Here is a 21,400-nt window from a genome sequence, read left to right on the forward strand (position 1 = left end):
GGGTACCAATCATTTTGATATAGCCTGCACAAACTTACTTACCTTAAGCTTGTATTTGGCCAATGTTGAAATCAAAATTTTAGTTTTGAAATGTGTATATTTAATAATTGAAATGCTGATGAAATTTCTTACAATATCAAGTTTTAGTATGTTCAAAATCTTTAATTGTTTTATAATTTGTGAAATGTGTTTATTTATTTCAAATATTAAATGATGAATTTTCTTGTATATAAATACTATGCTGTCTCAAATCTTTTAACTGTTTGATTATTTTGTTTCAAAAACATGCCTTTTATGCAGTATTTTGGAAATCTGAAATCTTTCTTTTGTTGAAAAATTCCCCAAGTTTTGTTTGGGTTTTTGCTTGCAATTTCTGAATTTTGAATTTTATAATTTTGATAAAAGTGCTTTGTATTTAAATTTGATGAACTGTGTTGGTTATTTATTTTAAAATTGTAAATATGGGTTAGTTTGCCCATTTTAAGTTCATGATTGTGTATGCCTATATATATTTATGGATCCTATATATATTTAAATATTTTGATGTATTTTGATGTATATTTTAATGTGTATTTTGATGTATATTTTAATGTGACCCCTGGGCCTCATGGACGAACAGAGGATACCTTAAAACATCCACTGAATGAGTAACCCAGGCAAAAGAAGAAATAAAACAAACAAACAAACTTCCAACATGTGAGAAGGGTACAATTATTTCACAATTAACATTATTCTCGACAAAGGTAACATCATTTAGATAGTAGAATACATTTATATACAAAATTAGCTTTAAAGAATAAAAGAAACATCAGCATATCAGTGCACCTGATGCATGTTGTTTGTTATATGTATACAGTGTGGAGGTTTTCATTTGTTTGATCATCTGTGATAGATCTGTTAAAAGCTTTCTAAGCTGCTGCAAACACCTGTCTGTATGAAATTTGTTCAAAAGGACTTGTTGTAGAATTTTCTTTGTTGTGTATAACTAATCAATTTATTCTGTTGGTCATAAGCAAGATCAGACCTACCAAATGTGTAACAACCAGAAGTAACAAAAAATAGCACACACTGCTTGTGTGTAGGTAAGCACAAAAGAACTGGCCAAATTCTTTTGTATATGCCTATTGTGATTGTGCAAGCGTGACCTTGTGTGCAGATACACTAAGGGTCTTTTTATCTTTCCAGTTTCCGTAACTCTATTGTTCAGATACGAAAACGCAAGGGATTCAGTAAGTTTACTGTAATCTGACTTCATTGTTAACTCTGAAGTACCAATCAGCTTATTTCAATAGAGGTAATTGCCTGTGTCAATAAAGCCCATAAAGGCTGGAGATAAAATAGTATTGAACACCGGTGTCCGACCGCTGTTTTAATGGTCTAGCGCCCTCTCGCGTTTGACAGTGATAAATTGATTCACATTATTATGACAAAATGCAAATCCGAATGAAAAGGTCCACTTTTTTCTGTAAAAACGTTGAAAATAAGCCCTTCAATCACAAAAGGTCCGCTTATGAGCCTGTCGCGCCCCATTGCACTTGTGCAGGGCCACAGTGTCGCCCTTCCCTCGTATCAATGTGTATCTCCCTATTTTGCTTCCTCCTGCCCCCCCCCCCCCCTATGATCAGTCTCCCCACTCCCTCCCGTCCCCGGTCCCTACTCTCTCCTCTCGAGTTCTTCTCTTTCTAGTCCCTCTCCTCTCTTTCTTCCTCACCCCTCCCACTCTCGCTTGTTCAGTCTCAACTTAAGTATCTCACTCCCTCCCTCCCTCCCCCTCATGAAATTTATCAGTATGATCCATGACTGAAAATAAGCTCTGCAAAAATAAACATTTAAAATAAACCCGAGTCTTGCATATAGGCCCAACCAATTATCAGATTAGCTTGCCATGAATAGAATACATTATCTTTGCTCCAATGCAAATTCTTTTGTATTGCATTTCAATATAAAACATGATTACCAAATCACCACTTGTACGCGCCTCATTGGGATATTTTAGGCGCTTTCGTTTCATCGCCAATATGAAAGACTTTTTGCTTATAACTTGGCAACATGGTTAGTATATATTTCAATGCAAGACTTTTTACGAGGCACACGTCTAGGCGTAAGTACATATACACCAAACACAAGTCAATTGAAGCCGTTACAATTTACCGCTAATTTAGGACCGTAAAATTTAGACTCTTCTTTTGTCTAGATTGGCACCCAACCGCACATCTCAAGGTTTTATGTAAAAAATCAATATAACTTACCAAAGCGAAAACTGAAATTCACGAGCTTCAAATTTTCAGTAACTAACAAAAGGCTAGAATAAAAGATTGGTCATACCTGGGAGACTACCACTTCAGAATAACAATGACTTACAAAAACTATTACGGATACGGAAACAGAAACTGAAAAGATAAAACGACGGTAAGTTGTACACTGCAATTTCAGCTTTTCCATCTATATCTATATGAAGAAATCTATGTTTTTGCTAACATTGAACCCTAGAATTGATATTGAAACTTAAATGTCATTTAAAAAATTCATAATGACAACATTTAACATAATAAATCTGATGAAATATATTGTAGGCCTATAATACTATACATGTTAACCATGTTAACTATAGAAATCAAAGGGCATTACATGCTTCCTCTATGGTCCATTGTTAAATATCTATGAACAAGCATCTTGAAAAATGGACTGATCTGGTAAAAATGGTCTCAAAAATTATTGGAAAGAGCTACCTGCTTTGTTTTTTCAGTACTTACTGCCAATCACATGTTCATTAGTATGTAAAAGTGTTAAGAATAACAGTGCAAAAATACTGTTACTACAGGGGCAATTTAAGCAGAAACTTAGCTTGTAATCACTGTTGAAGCCAATCTTGAATAGTGGACTGATCATGGGAATCATCTCACTCTGAACTCCTGGTGCATTTTTTTCATCCTAAAGATGTTTATTTTGAACTTTATCATTTGTTCATTTCATATGATAGCGTTTTGGCGATGTTTTGACACATTTCACATCCAGGTGTGAGTTTAACAAACTTTCACTCACTTTCATAGGGAACCATTACATAACATTACTCTACAACAAAAACTTCATTCACAAAAAATAGAACCTTACACAACTTAATCTTTGCCTCAGCGACATTGCTTAGATTCTTAGCTTTTCTGTGATACCCTATTTGTTGGGAATTATCTTCAAATTCTCTTAGAAAATTGAAAATAGGTGAAGCTGCATGAGCTCGGTTGTTACGCATTACAGGCCCATATGAGCGCTTCGTTAAGAAATTAAGTGTTAATTAAGCAGCTAATTAAGAATTTTGTTTTTGTTTTATTTGGCTGAAATATATACTTTAATATCTTATTAATAAATAGAAACAATTATATCGATATTAATAATAGTTTAGACTGAATTCTAACAATTAAAAGATCAGTGGTGGGTACATAATGCAATTGGTAGGTCTAATGTAGCTTATGATCTGTTGTTATGTGCTTTAGATTGGCTATCACCAAAAATGGTCCCAGAACATTTACATGGGCATTCCAGAAGGCTGATATGGATCAAGGATATGATGACACCCCTAGCAACATTTACCGCACGGATATGTAAGTTATCTCAGTCATTGCTGGAATTATGGAAACAAAGTTGAAACTCTAAACAAATAAATATAAGAAAACTAGGAGTAGATAAGCACATTCAGTCAAGAAGGTGATGTTTTGAAAATGATTTGGTTCATAGACATTGTAACTATTGTGGCTACTATGTTAAGAAAAATTAATCTTGTTTTGATTCACTAGGGAAAATTAATAAACAGTTTACTGCACATAAACCTGCAAGCCCTCACTCAGCATGCAATCCAAAATAGATGCAATCAAAATCAGATCAATGAAAGTTTCAATGATAATTATTATTATGGTAAACATACTTAAACCTATACTATGTTTATAAATCTGATGCCTTTGTTGCAACATCTATGATATTTCTTTTCCATTTTACAGGGCCAAAATCTATTCCATAAAACTGACCAATACAATGAATGGGGGTGCTGCTATGTGTAAGAAATGCCCAAAAGGAAGTAACCAGAAGGGGTAAGTATACACTGCTGGTTTTGCAGCATTTAAATGCAATCATTGTTGCCTGGCATATTTTGTTACCCTTCTATAAAGTTCTCTGATCTACCATTCTTATTCAGTTTGCATCTACTTGATAAAAGCTAAAATTGAAATGCATTAGATAAATTGCATAGGGCACAGCCATTTTGTTTTATTTAGGGCAATCATAAGTTTTTAAATTGGAATTTCAATAAATTTATATATGTATGCTAATAACGCACTATTTCAGCACTTATAATTAGATGATAGATTCAAACGGTTTGTTTAATATGATAATGTGAGGTAATAATTTCTAACTGGGGCATACATTTTTTATATGATGTAACTGGTTTACAATATAGGATGCAAAAAAGTAGAAACCCTTGCTTGCCTTGAAATACCATGTTGAATTATAAGTTGTGCATGTATATATATAGGGTTACCAAACCACATGTTTATCCACTGCTGATTTGTTTTATTTTTCATTTGCTTTAATACGGCATGTTTTTCAACCCATCATGTTAACATCCTAGCAAGTAAGACATTTTTGGTTGTGCATGAATGTTATAGACCAGGTGTTACACTGAGAGATTTGTCATCCTTTGATCATGATCTTATTGTCATCATATTATGATATAGCATGTTGTTAGTGTAGGTTAATGATTGGAGAATCGGCATTCATGGACAATTAAAAGTTTTGATCATTGCACCAAGTTTTTACAAAATCTAATTTGATCATGATTTGTTGAAGAAAACTTTGCTCTCACAATTTTGTCAATATGTGATGTGATCTGTGAAAATCTGTTTCATGACATTTTTAATTTTTGAGTTTTGTACACAAAAAACATGGACATTTAGAACTCTTTGTAGTGTTTTCATTTTGTACCTGTGACTTCAACATTAAAGTTTATGCACAAAGAAGAATTGAAAAATGTAAAAAAGTATGAGTTATAGTCCTTTATTTTTTTTATAAAACAAAATAGGATAATGCAACATGCAAAGGGTTTTCACAGATCACATTACATATAATTACCTTCCCAGAAAGAGCTGTAACTGAAGCAGCCCTTGTTTGAAATTCGCATATGAAGACCAACATTATTATGATTCAATGAGAATCCATAATATTGCTTTTTTGTTCTGATCAAATTGTAATCACAAAAATACCCAAGTGGATGATTAAGGAACGCCTGTGTGACCCTGGTCTGAGCATTTACCTGCATGCGGTTGTGTGCCATCATGTAGTTAGTTGACTTTTAGTGTTCACATACCATTTTACTATCAGCTCTAGTACTTGGATTGATGCAAGTGACCCTGGTATGTTTGAGGTTATAATGTGATGAAATAAAGTACCATCTTCATTGTTAATACTACACCAAGCACACAAACACTCTAAACAGGGTACTACACAGTGTTCGAATTTAGGAAAAATAAATGGTTGTCCCACGGACAACCAGATTACAATTTCTGGTTGTCCGTCTAAGTTTTTGGTTGTCTGTAGGCCTACAAATGTGACTTTTGGCTAGATTTATGGTTGTCTGGCGGACAACCGAATCAGTATTTTTGGTTGTCCGGCGACTTTTTTAGTTGTCCCGGGCAACCGGACAACCAAAATTTCGAACGCTGGTACTACACCTGCAATTTGATAGTCCAACTAGGCATGTGTTTCAAGATGTGGCAGGGATTTGACAATTTCCTGTCCTATAGAAGCCATTTGTTTTGAGGTGAATGTCTTTTCAATCTGTCTGTGCGACTTTTGGTTGTTGAATCAAGGAAACTGGTGATGTAGAGAAAATTGATTAACATTTCTGTGATTTGCCCTACAATGTAGCTTGATCCTTTATTTGCTACCCTGACTTGGCACAAGCTTTGTTTAGTGTAGTGATGTGCTGATAGTTTCATAGTGTAGACATGCTATTTTTAAATTCACTAGTATGTAAGATGCGCTTGTTTGAGTGACATTGTTTTTTACTTTTTTTAACTTGTGAATTTTTTCTTGGGAAATTTCACTCATATATAACAAATAGTTAGCAATATTATATACATGATATTTCATAATTTTCTTAATAATGCTTATCTTTTTGAATGGATTAAAAGTTCTGTTTAAAAAAAGTACACAATATTAGTTGCATGCACTGCACGCTCACAAATCTTTCATTAGATTTTTGAAGTAAATCAATCTGGAATCAAATTGGCATTTAGAAAGTAGCCAGTAGTTTAAAAAAAATCAGGCAACCTTCAAACATACAGTTATGGCAAATTCAGTGCTGTGTTTACAGGAATTTTTCTGACCAAATGTGATTCTTGTATGTGCTGGTAGAGCAATGAGGTTCATTATTATTATTGAATCTGGAAAGCAATTTCGTCAGAGAGAAAAACGGCAAAAGAGCACTTCACAGCTTCATGCACATGTTGCTCCTCTCTGATTTTACAAGGTGTGCATGTAAATTTTTGTCATAAATTCTGGTAAACACACACTAAGCAGCACAATTATTACTGTACATTTGCTGTGCATGCTACCATATTTTATTTGCTGTTGATCATGCATTTAATATGACTTAATGTTATTACTAACTTGCTAATGTTTTCTCTCAGTTGCATCCCATGCGAACCTGGAATGTACATAGCCAATAACACAGAGAACACCTGTACTAAATGCCCAGAGAGTAAGTATACATGCACCTGCTACTCAATGAAGGATCACAGCTAGCATATAATAATATGCTGTGTCCATGTATTGATGGACCCACCTGCTGATAGTTTGATATGTAGTATGGCAAAATTGGTACATTACCATATCCATAACCCGCCAGGGGCTTATTGGCGATGGGAAGGGAAAGAAGGAAGGAATAAAGAGAGAAAACAAAGAAAGAAGTTGTTTGCTCTGGGTGGGATTCGGACCAGAGACCCCTCGCATTTCAAGCACTGGGTCGGCGACACTTTGCCATGGGTCTTTGGCTTCGCTGTCCAGCGAAACCGTGCCTATATATCACTTAGGGCGATTGCATCATCACACCATGTGGGATGCACACATGAACAGCGCATATATCAAGTAGTATTTTGTAGTACTCAGGCGTGTTAGGGATATGGTATTAAATAAACTCGCATAAACAAGTGTGATTAAATACAATAGTACACAAGATTTATTTCGGAGGATAACATCTATGACATTTAAATATGATGTAAGTATTACATCCAAGCTATGACATAATATGCTGTGATTGAAGTGACAAACAGTAAGTAAGTTGATTGATTGCATGCAGGATTGAGCATTTAACCAGAAACTAATAAGCACTTTGTAACAAATAGACCCGATTGTTAATGTCATTTCACTGTAGGACTACGTAACATGTAGAGTTGCATAAGATGGAATAATTTGAATATCGAGCAAATAAACAACTTAAATCAGTGCTTCACTTATTAGTAAATATGACTTTCCATGTAAATATGGCAAATTACATAATGTGATCTGTAACATTCACAATAATTTTATGCGATTTGCCAAATTTAGACACTGTAATTTTAAGTCTTTGGTGGTTGTGGAGAAATATACATATGCATAAATGTAATGAATATTGTAAAGGGTTGGTAGTTTTACAGGCAAACTAGACCTTGTTACAGCTCCAATTTGGTTGTTACGTAGGTGCCTAATTTACTAGTCACAGGATCAAATCACCTATGCTAGCCTAATCACACAGCGTATATGCACACATACAAGGGCGGTTTGTTGACAACCACATACTGATATTACTACCAAACTTAATGTGAAACAAAGTATAACCATTTTGTTATATAACCTTTGAAATGAACTAACAATGTACATTTTTTACCATTCCCCAGACACGTACCTACGAGCCAATAATGCCTATGGTAGGGAGTCCTGCATATCTTGTGGACCAAATCTCTACAGCAACAAAGAGAAGACAAAATGCCATAGCACCTGTCATATACACTCTAATACTAAACACTTCCAGCTAACCAAATTAGCAGGGTATGTATCATATAAAATATTATAAAGTTAAGGCAAAATGTTACTAGCAGCTAGCAGGTCCAGTGAAAGGCTCACTGCACCATGTGGAATCTGCAAAAGGAGGCAGAGTCAAGTCTAGGTGGAAGGTGGAAGACAGATAGTAGCTGGGAGCGCTCATACATCTGTGCTAAACATGAATGTGCTGCTTTTATAACCTTCTTATTCAGACTCCTCTGCTATTTTCAAGACCCACTATTTCCACTTGCTCAAGGTCCTGTGCTCCACCTTTCACAGTTTGGACAAAAAAAGTTTATATCATCATACTCAATTTATGCAGATTTTGATCAAAAACAGCTCCTAACATGCTACTCAATCAGTTTGAAAATTAGGTTTTAGTCCCCAAGTTCCCATTTTTAGCAGAAAATCATTTCCCATAACCATTTTTTGGGGAGAAAATCAGTTCCCAAGACTGCTCTTGAAAGCATGCATGGCACATATCTTCCAAATATGAAAGTTGAAACAATAGATAAGTTCCATTGGTTAAGATTTATTAGACTACAATGGTCATAATCATGTTTTTATAATGTAAAGTTCTATTATGATACCTTTCACTTTTATCTTTCAGATACCACACTCTGCAAACAGGAGCTAGTTTCACTGCCAAGGGTAGTCGCTTCTATCACTCATTCAACTTCACTTTGTGTGGTGATGATAAAGCTGCTGCTGCATGTGTCAGCAATGTGTCCACTTACTCACAGGTATGTATTCAATGAGTTTAATGTCTTGATTGAGCACTTATTCAGTGTGTTTCTAATGGGGAACGGTTGGCGGGTAATGTGGTTTACAGTTTGTCCACTCTGAAGTACAAAGTGACAATGCGCGCGTATACAGCGTGTTAACAGTGCGTAGTGCTGCGTCTTTGCTGCAGGTATGCGTGCCTTCAAAGTCAGCACAATGTATGCGTCCGCGTCGGTACTTTGTACTTCAGAGTAGACCGACTGTAGTTTAGAGTGTTACCGGTTAATGTGCTCAGTGGAAACAGATCAGTTCAGAGTGATGCGTTGTGGACACCCAGCAACCGTGATCCACCTCATGAGGTAGACCATGTGGTGTGACACCCGGTATTTCTGTCAGTGGAAACACAACGGTTTAAATGGTTGCTGGGTGTTGAACTTCTTTTATGTACAGTTTATGTATCACATCGTGACCTTAAAAGCAGCTTTGGGGTCAGGAAAACATTTTAGTACTTTCTGTACATGCCACAACCCTTATTTTTAGCATCAGTAGAAACATGCTGGTTGTTGCCTGAATCGGATTGTGGGTTACCAGGTAATACCGGGTAAAAATAAAGAGTGCTCAGTGTAAACACGCAGATTGATAATTTGATTTGATACAGGTGATGCGATCAATCACTGGGAGTCTATACTTGGAAGATACAGCACAACAAGTGTGTCATTGCTTTTGTTTTCTGTTGTTCAAGAAGTAACTGTAAATATTCACATTTTAGAAACATATTTTATTTTCTGTAGAAGATGTAACATTGTTAGATTTGCCAAATGTTTTACAGTCCAAATATAATATGATTGACACATGGCTCATTTTACCTAATCACATGGCATGGGTTGGTGGTAATTGGGGTAAGCTAAAGTTAATTTTTTATTACTTCCGTGGTCCGGGTACGCGCTGGTGAATTGCGATCGCGTAGAAGTGACAAGGTCGCCTACTACGCGCCGCGCCGACGACCAATGGGTCAACCGGCTTGTTGTCAAGTAAGTGCGTTGAGCAGCCAATCAGTGTGATTGTTTATTTCTTCTGTGTGTACGCTCGTCTACGCTTGGCGCACAGCTTGGATCACGGAAGTAATAAAAAATTAACTTTAGATAGTAGATATCATGGGCAAATGTGGGGGGACAATCGGCCAAAATTGTCAAAAAGTGGCTGAAAAGAACAAAAAATGGGTCATTTTGCCAAAATTTTGCCCTGTTCCCCCGGGATTGACGCACATGGTCACGTGTAAAAGTTTTCAGTGACTTGATAGCCAGCCTGATCTGTTATTACCGATACCTGCACAAAACTGGGAATTCTCATTCTCTAGATCAAGATGATGATATTAGTAAACATTTTGGCTGGTATTGTTAATGATATTTAAGGGTTTATATGCACTTGTGTATTAAAGGGTTTATGTATTGTACACTCATGTGTATGCACAGAATTTTACACACCTAACACAACAACAGAAAATATCCAACTGTACACATTTGATTCTATTATTGTAGGTGCACTATTATCCTAACTAAATATTTTAAAATGCTATTTAAATTTTGTCAGGATACACCTGATGTCATAGAGGCAAGTATTTCTTTTAACAATGCACAATAGTATTATTATCTATATATTTTTCTTTTTTTCAAGCCATTTCAGAGTGCTTTTATTCGTTGCATACTTCACAGTTAGTGAAGTTATGATCATTCCAAAAGAAATTCATTGCTATATTTATACATACTGATATAAAATTGGATCGATTGAGCCCATATATTGGTCGAGCTATGAGTTAAATAAATATATTTAAAAAAAAAAAATTGCGCGTAAAGCATCCAATTTTATCATTATTATGTTTTGGATCCAATATTTTTCGCACACTTGGATTCATCAAAACATAATAATGCATAAATATGCACATTTGTCAAAGACATCTAGGCTGTTATTACATTTACTCATCGCATACATGCAACCAAAGACAGTACATCCATACTGCCAGGCAAAATCAACCAAGCCCACATACCATATGCATACCAGACACCATTTCATACAGATGCGGAATACATTGCAAGTGGCTAAACACATAACAAATCCTGATCCAACACAGTTGTAGAGAATTTGGATGGCTTGCCTTTGCCTTTAGAGTTTCAATATTAAGTTATGAAGTATTAAGCAGTTTCAGTATTATGATCAGCAAATGTGATCTGAAACATATTTGATATGGTACTGTCTGCATATCTACCATGAAAAAGATATAATTGATTGAGTTGCTACTCTCCCATACTTTGTTCAACTCATAATTGGGAAATTTCTTGAGGTTTTGTTAATGTGCACACCAGTTGAGTCCCAACTTAAACCCACATTAATTCTCAAATATTGGGTTATTCCAGTTGAAATCCATCAGACATGACCTTATCTTCCACACAGAGTGTGAATATCAAATGGGGCTACCTGAATGGGTGACTCCATTTAAAATCTACACCCCCTGTGTGGGAGATTAAGGTTGTGTCCTCCATAGGGGGTGTATATATTTTAACTGGAATAGCTCAATGCACCGCAGTTACACAATGCGCAAATTAAAGCACGTGTCATGTATGTGCTGCACGTAGTTGCATGTACACCATTCTATATCAATCCATGATATTATAAGGCTCGCCTATTGCAAGATGAACAAAGTGTAAGTACCTCTGTTTGACTTGAGGTCCATTTTACATTTTAGAAATTGCAATTAATTTTTTGCTCTATAAGGTTGATTGGTGTTGGGTTTATATTCCTTATTTGGAAATCAGCTTACTGTAGATCAGTAGATAATTCCTGGTGATTTAAAAATATTTAAATTGTGCTTATGAAAGATGAGATTATTTTTGTTTTATATCTTGTAATTAGCAAATCCAGGTGCAGGGACCTTAGATTTAGATATTTTTGTTTGTTTGTTCTTGAAACTTGATATGTTTAATATTTATCTTTATTTGTGTATGCAGATCAAACCCAAGGGGTGCTTTACGTTGTTAAAAAGGGATTATATAAGGCCAAAAAAAAAAAATTGCTTAGTTGCCCTTCCAAGACAAAAAATTGGAGGGTCGGTTTCTTCTGAAAAAAAAACCTGACCCAAGATTTCCAATTTTGGGGTTGGTCTCTGAGGGCAACAAAACAAATTTTTGGCCTAATTATAGGCCAAACATCAATATTATGTCAAAATAATATAATTGTATGTTAAATATTATGTGTTACTTTTAATGTTAGTTTTGACTTAATTGACAATTAGTCCCGGTCTCAATTTATCCAAATATACATAACTATTTCACATTAAAGTCCAATTTGTTATGGAGCATATCAGTTTTCCAATGTTGAAAAATATAATCAAAAAGTGGCTATTTTGAAATGTAAAAACTTGCTAGAAGGTTTAAAGTATAAGTTTGACTGGTGGGTCCAAAATGATACCAAGTTTAGTCAAATACACACATTTTTTGGTATTTCAAAATTTTGGGTTAATGTGTGCTTTTTTTGGACTAAAAAAGGACTTAAGAATTGACATGATTTCTCATTCTGAATCCATTCAGTGTGAATTATGTGTTACAAAGCGTGACAATTGCAGATTTCATAGCTTTATATAGTCATTTTATCAATTTTGGGTCATTTTCACCCATATTTGGTCATATTTTGTAATGCTCAATGATGATAAAGTGGCATTATTTAGCTGGATTATTTGTCAGTATCTGCCAGAGAATCATAAACAGCAAATAATTTGCAACTATACTCATTCCATGTTCACCTCCAATATACCACGACTAATTAATCATAGTGATAGATTTGAAATAATACTGTTTTTTATTTTGATTATATATCAAAGAATGCTCACAATCGCAGAAAGGTAATAGTAACACATTTTTTTGTGCATGGGATCTAAAAATCAGTTGGGTAATTTCCGGGAAAGAATTTGTGGCAAATTTTCATTCTGAGAATTACTGGTTTTCTTTGGTAGTATTGGGATTATTCTATAACTAAAGAAAGACAATTTTGTCAACTATGGGGATATTGTTCTCTACGTACATATTTGAGTGTCAGTGATATAGTCACTGACCACAGATGAAATTATTCTGGTGGTGGGAGATTTGTGCCAATCAGAGTTTGATGTGTGTGTTAAGATACTGCTGCTGATGTTGAGTAATGGTGGTGGTGGTGATTATAGTGGTGGTTATTGTGATGATGATGTTCAATGATGGTGGTGACAATATCAGTAGTGCCAATGATACAATAGTGAGGACAATGGTGGTGATGATGATTTTCAATGATGGTGTTAACAGTGGCAATAGTGATGATGATGTTCAATGATAATGATGGTGGATATTGATGACGACAGTAAGAATGACACCAGGAATGTTGACAACATTTCACACTTTGATTCAAAGAAGTTCTATACTTCATCACCTTCATCACCACCACATAGACAAAATGTGCTCATATATTATGTAAAACAAGATTCAGCATGTTGGTTGAGGATTTCATTTTATAAGTGAAAATATAATGTCTTTGTCATAGATTGGTTAAGGGATAGGTAGTGTTTTGTATTACATCATGCTAGGAATTGTTGTGTGTTTCGTATTTAAAAAAAATTTTAACTTTGGAAAAAATAATGGTTTTGGTTATGATAAGAATTAGTATTATTATAGTTATACGTGGTAGCTCATGCATTGCATGATTCATGATAGCACTGCTATAATGACAGTTGTAAACAAAATGAGCTTTTCTGAAATAATTAATATTTAAAAGTAGGAATGTGCTTTCGAAGTATTAGCTTCATTCAATCAATTACAAATATGATCCAAGTACCAGATTTAAATCTCTTTTAAGGGGGTACTACACCCCTGCCCAATTTTGTGCCTATTTTTGCATTTTTCTCAAAAATTATAGGGCATTGGTGTCAAGTAAGATATGCATATTATAGGGGCAAGGACTACAACTACTGCACTGAAAATTTTATTTCATGACAGACAACAATTGTGGAGTTACAGTCAAAAATGAGGGAAAACCAATATTTGATCAATAAATCAATAACTACTTGCCTTGAGTTGCCTAATTTTCAGTGCAGTAGTTGTAGTCTTTGCCCCTATAATATACATATCTTACTGTCACCAATGCGCTATAATTTTTGAGAAAAATGCAAAAATAGGCACAAAATTGGCCAGGGGTGTAGTACCCCCTTAATGACATCACACACCTGTAACACACAGTCAAGGAAAATTGTTTAAATAAATTGCACGTTTGCCATGCACTGCTTTCCTCTTATATGAAAGTGATTGACTGGCACTCATTCATTACACATTTTTTGTTTAGTATAATAATCACAATGCATATTTTAATGAAGGGCATGACATAATTTGGCAAAATAGTATCAATCTTTTTCATACACTGTATCTCAATCAATCAATCAATCAATCAATCTCAATCAATCAATCAATCAATCAATCAATCAATCAATCAATCAATCAATCAATCAGTTATATTTATGTCTACACACCAAATTCATTTCGAGATGTTCAACGGCGCTCATTAGCTCAAAAAACTACTGCTGATAAGCATCCTGAAATAAGTGGTTCTTCAGGAGCTTCTTAAACTTGACAGTGTTGTGCATGTGTTGATATCCTAGCGTGTATGTTCTCCATTTTGAATATGTTGATATTTGTTTCCATACAGGATGCTGATGATTATTCTCCACCAGTGAAGAGTCTTGTTTGCCAGTCAACATTGATTCCATCTCCAAATGGTCCGAGTGAAACCATCTCTGCACAACCTATGAGGTAATACAACTTTTTCTGTGTGGTTTCAGCAGTTGTAGATGTTAATAGGTTGAGGGGTTATTGTTGGAATGGATAAATTGATGTGAACTCTGTTATGAAAATATGTTCAGAATTGTTCAGTTTATTGACAAATCAAGTCATAAAAAATCACCTTTTTGTGTAAATTCAAATAAAATGACCATTGTAAAAGTGAAATTCAACACTGCTGTTAATAGAACTAATAATAAATCAAAAGATGCAGCATGGAGAGTGAAGGGGCTTTTTTGCGCCGCTGATTAGGATCATGTTACAGTTATTGTGTTGCAACATTAAAAGAGTATGTCTGTAAAATGTCATTGGTATACTAAATTGTGAGTGATGACATTTAGTTTGTAGCATGATTGTGTCATAATTAAAGCAAAAAATCACTGTGTGACCCAAATTTCATCAATAAACCCTGATTATATGTATTGCATACAGTCAAGAGTGTACCCGCATTTTGTGTCGTTGTAACATGATTACTCAAATTACGACATGATGATGACTTTTCAACTGTGATACCGTCATTATTCATTTATTACAATTACATGCTATACATGATATACAACACAGTGGCACAAAAATACCTGTGTGACTTTGTCCGAATTGGCTTGTAGGCTTTTAAAATCAAAATGGTAGCTTGTTTGATAATTCAACCATTTGTTTGACTTACCCTGTAAGTTATTGTTTCCATTTTGTATAGCCTTGGAGACACATTACTAGGAATCACTACAGATAAAAGCCTGGGTAATCTGAATGCTACTATATTCAAACCTGATGTAGAGGATGTACCAGACCTACACTTCTACTTTCATTCAGGAAGGTGAGTGTGGTTGTATAATGGGCTATGCAAGTTGAAATCCACACACCCCTATGGAAGGCTTGACCTTAATCTCCCACACAGGGGTGTAGATTTCAAATGGAGTCACCCATTCAGGTAACTCCATTTGAAATTCATACTCCCAGTGTGGGAGATTTAGGTCATGTCTTCCATAGGGGTTGTATGGATTTCAACTGGAATAGCACAATGAATTATATATATAAAGAGAAGGTAGAGGTAGTATGGCACTCATGGAGAGGGGGGGTAATGTATCTGCAGGTTAGTTTGTGACATGCCTGGCATGTATGGTCTTGATGCATGCAGTTTCTGTGCATAATGCCATTTAGTGGATATTGTGTGTAATGTGCAGGCGTTTATAATGCTCATGCTCTAGGGTGTTCTTTAATCTGTCCCGAACATGATCTTGTGTGTGATAATCTAATGTAGCCTTGTATGGGTCCATGTTGTGTTCTTTTCTTTGCTTTCTTTATAGTTGTTTGCTTGAATTGTAACCTTCTTCCTCTTGAAGAATTAATTGAAAGGGAGAGGTAGGGGGATAATTAAGCTCTATGAAATTCTGTAGCAGTCAAGCAGTAATCTCTCTGTGTAATTGCAGAATATACCCCATTCCCCAACGGAAACCCTATCACTAACCTTTACTTTAACACTGAAAGGACTTTTAGGTGCTGGGAAAGGAGAGGAAGTTTTAAAGGAAAAAGATGAACAAAGAAGTTGTTTGTTTCCCTCAGAATTCAAATCCAAGATCCTCGGGTGCCAAGCACGTCATCAGTGACTGGTAGCCATGTGTGATTATGCGTATATTTGACTTGGGTTAATTGCGTAATCGCATCACTGGGATGCATGCATGCACAATGGTTTTGTTTTGTAAGCTTTACAGTGTTATGGTTAACCTGAAGGTGGGGGAGTTTAGATTCTGCAACTATGCTGGTATCCCTTATTGTTAAACATGCAAGCTGTTTTTTCTTTTGAGTGTAGAATGCTTAAAAAATTGTATTGATTACTGACAAGTCCACTGGATAAAGTCTTACAAAGATACTTTTGATTGACATTGTTTAAAACAAATCAAACACATTTGTTGAAGTTTAAGCATGTTTTTCTCTATCCATCTATCCATCCAGTGTCACTCAAGCTTGCCCCAAGGGACGTTCAACTGTCATCTACCTCCGCTGTGACCCAGGTGAGAAAGGTAATGGTACCTTTAAGCTTCCCGAGTCCTGCCCGGCAGGCACCTGTGATGGTTGCACCTTCCATATCCTATGGAGAACTCAATATGGCTGTGCAGTATGTACACCTAATGACTACACAGAAATCAAGGAACAGTGTAACAAAAATGGCAAACAGAAGATACACTATGTGTGGAAGACTCCAAAGTAAGTTGAAACAAATCTTTTTTCATTGATGACTGTTATTGAAGCTGAAATTATGTCACAACACTTGTTTGGCTTGTAAATCCCAATATTATAGAAATACGTTCAAATATGAAACATTTTCACCCAGCTATTCAACTTTTTGTGATATTGATTTGTTTGTTTTTTGATTATAGAAAAACAAGATTCAATTCAATTAAGTTCAGTTCAATTCAATTCAATTCAATTTAGTTCAGTTCAGTTCAGTTCAGTTCAGTTCAGTTCAGTTCAGTTCAGTTCAATTCAATTCAATTCAAAGCCATATCAATACAATATTGAATTAGCATATATTTTCATCAATGTAGATTTTTCTTGCCTTATCACAATGCTCCATTTAGAGGTTAATAACTGCAAGATCGGTTATTTGGAGGCATTGTGAAAAATCTAAACATTTTGCCTTTGGAACCGAGGAATATCCCGAGGCCCCGAGGGATATTCCGAGGTCCAAAGCAAAATGTTTAGATTTTTTACAATGCCCGACATATTACCGATGCAAAGTTATTAACCTCATTCATAACCGTCTACTTTAATCTCTTCACCTTACAAAATTACACAAAATTTTGCTCAAAAGTTTATAAAAATAGATGATTTTTACATCTTCCCTTGCCAAAAATCGATCAGGCTAAAACAGAACGACCAATAATAAAAGTACGTATAACAATCTGTGCAAATATGGTAGCGCGCAATCCAAATACGGCAGCCAGCCTGCAAGAGTTTGTTGGACGCACAATACCGCATGCAGACGCAGAAGTCAATTGTGTGCGACATTGGAACAATTACGCATTTTGCGGTCAATTGTGAGATATTAATGACCTCGATTTGCGTTCGCGCTTTCGCAAATAATAAAATATGATTGGATCGCACGCATCACGTTTATTAATGAGGTTATGAATTAATTTTAATGTCTTGTAACAACAATTAACATTTTCTTTAATTTGCTCCTTTTTCTTCCTCAGGATGTGCATGTTTGGGGAAAAACTGCCAAAAGAAACCATTGGTCGATGCCCGGTGATACCATGGTGGGCACAGATCCCTATGTATGCCCAGATAGCCATAGCTGTATTTGTAGGATGTGTAGGACTTATGATTGCTATGGTTGTATATTTCTGGAAGAGAAACAGAAAGTAAGTTGACTATTTAAAATAAAAAAAGTTTTAAAATTACCTGCTTTGGGAGAGCTTTGATACTCTGAGAAGATAATGAGTTTAGGTGGCCTGCAAGGTTTTACTCATATATAGGGCGTCTTGCTAGTAATTGGAACTTGTATGGAGTTAGAGTTAATCAAAGTAATGAAATCATTTGCCTGATCCCTCTGGCTGGAAAAGAAAATGACTGGCACTTAGTCTATGATATCCAGGAATAACCTAATTTACATGCAAATCATAGCAGTGTTTCTGTACAGAAAACAGAAGAAATAGGCTGCTTAAAATCATTAAAAATTACTTGATCTCTCCCATCTGTGGTACACTTGCAGTATTTAACATTACTTATCCTGACCAATCTAAATTTAGCCCATGTTACGCACATTTCTGCTCATTTTAAAGTTTAATTTAAGGGCTGGGGTATGAACGTTTGGACAGTATTTATTTTGGGACATCAGCTCAGAGCACATCAGACATATCGATTGCATTCTGAATACGAAGAATGTCATTCTGATATCAAATAATTTTGATTTTTTGAAATTCGCAATTTAATACACATTTTATTGCAAATCATTAAAAATTGATATTTTTGATATTTAACAGTACTTGAAGTAAACTTTAGAAATCTGATGATTTATACTTAAAGTGTATGTAGGTGGGATGAAAAGTCGACGATCAATTGAAAATTTTGACTTTTCAGATTGAAGATATGGATTTTTTTCCCAAAACACCAAAAAAAATTAGGTCTTTTTGGGAAAAAATCCATATCTTCAATATGAAAGGTCAAAATTTCAATTGACGGTCGGCTTTTCCTCCCTGCTGCATACACTTTAAGAATATAACATTAGATTTATATAATTTACTTCGAGGACTGTTATATATCAAAATTTGAAAAATATCAAATTTTTATAATTTGTCATAAAATTTGTATTATATTGTGATTTTCAAAAATGAAAATTATTTGATATCAGAAAGACATGCTTCAGATTCAGAATGCAATTCGATAGGTCTGAGGTGCTCTCATGTCCCACAAAAATACTGTCGAAAAACGCAATAAACGCTCATTTTAGATCCCTTAATGATGTAATGTTTTTTACCCTGGGAATTGAAATTAAGGGCGCAGAACCATATTTGGTGATGTGAAATCATATATGTCAACCTGTGTCTCTTATTATCCTGTTTCTTACAGACTTGAGTACAAATACCAGAAACTGGTGGCTGGGGCAAGTGGTGAACTACCAGCAGCAGAAACATGTGCAATTACTGAAGGTGAAGAAGAAGATGATGTTATATTTGAAGATGGCAAAAAGAAAGGAATGTCCCTATTCAGCAAATTCAAGAGCAAGCCTATTGATATGGATATGGTATGTAGACACAAGTTTAGAACATAAAGAACATATTATTAATTACGGTTGCTTTGTCATGTGCCAAGTTGAATGATGAATCAGAGTATGTTTCACAGCAATCCATATTCAAATAATGAACATTGATGTGGACACGTGTGCTTGATCATCATACATCATAGGCATTTTAAAGGTGAATAAATTGTTTCACTTGTTAGGAATGAAATTGTACAAAATAATGCATGCGTACTGAGATGTTGATGCGTCTAATGCACAAGCCCCGCAAGGGGAGGTATATTTTCTTGAGCAACAAGTGATACACATTTATTAACCTATTTCATACACAAGAAACATATTCCATGATTTTTGGGTGGGGAGCATCAACTATGATTGGGGCAGCGGCTCTGAGGGGAGGGGCACAAGCCATTTTACAGCAATGTTCCTATCGGGGGGCATGTGCCCCTATGACCCTACGCACTAATTTTTGCTATTTTCATAACAAAATTGTCTCTAAAAATGTTGGAAAATAAAAGCAAATATAAATGCATCAACCCGCAAGAAATTTGAACGCATTCGGAAGCGCTGTGTACGTAGTACGTGGAGTGCACACCTGTGCATTTTGCACAATTAATACATGGTTCCCATTTTTCTAACATTTGCGCTGATTGGTCCTCACTATCTAAGAGTGTATGAAGTAATATTAGTTAAGCTGTTGGATAATTGATGCTACCAAAGGTGTGCTTGATCATAGGCAACATCACATCATGATAATTAATTTCCTGATATTCTCTTGGTCGGGCTGACATCACAAAGGGGAAATAGCCTTGTAAAACCTGTGTGCGCATGTGCAGTTCCCCTTTCTCGAGCTGGTTGCTATGCGCACGCTTGTGCAAAGGGGACGAAGGGGACAATGTTCCTGGATGTCTGACCGAGTGAATGAAAGAGGAATAGTAGGACTTTAAAGAAGGGAATGTTAATATATCACATTCAATGACTTGTCAGTGATGCAGATTTCTTTGTAATTATCATTCTAACTAAGCACTTGATATTTTTGTCAATAACTTTAACCTAACAGCAACCATTAACTATGGAGACCAAGCCTTTGAATTTGTATTCCTGAATCTAACCACTGCAATTTGTAGCTGTTATCTAGCAAAACACAGGCAGGGAATCAGAACTTTACTTTTTTTTATGTCTTTTGCTTGTTCATCATTGTTTTATGTCATTTTCATTTGGGTACCTTCTGATTCATGCGTAATCATAATTCTCAATAAATACATAGTTTTCAATGGCAAAATAGCTAATTTCAAGCATGATATTCTCATCTGATACATGGAGCTCTCACAGTTAAAAGACATTTATAAATTAAGAGTAGAAGGTTGAATTGAATCCTCAAATGACCACAATTTCAAAATATTAAGGGGAATGAGTCACATGTCGACCTTGGTCGAAAATGAGTTTTACATTTGTTTCTAAAGAGGACATTTAGAGCTATCAGAAACTGAAAACCCCATGTTGATACGGGCTTGTCTTTGCGATTTTACGAAATTTATCAATCGCTGAAAACAATATAAAACAAAAGAATTTTAACACTTTCTTTCCCAATATCTCAATATCAATATTAGCGACATCCGACTCATTTCACTTGATCGTGTCACATATGATGACCTGATATTTTCTTTGTTTTAAACCACTGAAGTGTAAAGACCACAATTTTACAGTGTACCCTCCTCTTTTGTGACTAGATGGGAGCGCACTGGCCGGGTGGGAAAATTGATGTGCAGTGGATGAATTTGGGGAAACTTTTCATCAAAACTGTAAAACAGTGGTAGAAAACATGCCGTTTCTGCTTGTTACTCTATAATTTGCACAGATAGGCTATATTCTTGCACCACCATGTACCATTACTTGAAGGTCAGAATGGGCTATTTCAAATTGGATAAACTGAGTGACTCCATTTAAAATGTACACCCCCTCTGTGGGAGAATAAGGTCATGCCTTCCATAGGGGAATGATTTCAACTAGAATAGATTATTATGAAGAT

At 35.3% G+C, this 21,400-nt stretch overlaps 1 protein-coding gene across 5 annotated transcripts in view; it reads left to right on the top strand.

The window, feature by feature from the left end:
- The window catches only part of LOC140148466 (endosome/lysosome-associated apoptosis and autophagy regulator family member 2-like), a 62,096-nt gene that overhangs the window by 39,104 nt on the left and 1,592 nt on the right, over nucleotides 1-21,400 (top strand). For all 5 annotated transcript variants that reach the window (XM_072170436.1, XM_072170433.1, XM_072170435.1 and 2 more), the window contains 12 exons: nucleotides 3,489-3,596; nucleotides 3,990-4,079; nucleotides 6,675-6,745; nucleotides 7,920-8,070; nucleotides 8,675-8,807; nucleotides 10,378-10,398; nucleotides 12,659-12,679; nucleotides 14,503-14,606; nucleotides 15,328-15,447; nucleotides 16,584-16,835; nucleotides 17,828-17,995; nucleotides 19,203-19,377. In XM_072170436.1, coding sequence (XP_072026537.1) covers nucleotides 3,489-3,596; nucleotides 3,990-4,079; nucleotides 6,675-6,745; nucleotides 7,920-8,070; nucleotides 8,675-8,807; nucleotides 10,378-10,398; nucleotides 12,659-12,679; nucleotides 14,503-14,606; nucleotides 15,328-15,447; nucleotides 16,584-16,835; nucleotides 17,828-17,995; nucleotides 19,203-19,377 — 1,414 coding nt within the window. The remainder of the gene's footprint in view (nucleotides 1-3,488; nucleotides 3,597-3,989; nucleotides 4,080-6,674; nucleotides 6,746-7,919; nucleotides 8,071-8,674; nucleotides 8,808-10,377; nucleotides 10,399-12,658; nucleotides 12,680-14,502; nucleotides 14,607-15,327; nucleotides 15,448-16,583; nucleotides 16,836-17,827; nucleotides 17,996-19,202; nucleotides 19,378-21,400) is intronic.

This window comes from Amphiura filiformis, chromosome 3 (genome assembly GCF_039555335.1).
Source record: "Amphiura filiformis chromosome 3, Afil_fr2py, whole genome shotgun sequence".
Classification (NCBI taxonomy): domain Eukaryota; kingdom Metazoa; phylum Echinodermata; class Ophiuroidea; order Amphilepidida; family Amphiuridae; genus Amphiura; species Amphiura filiformis.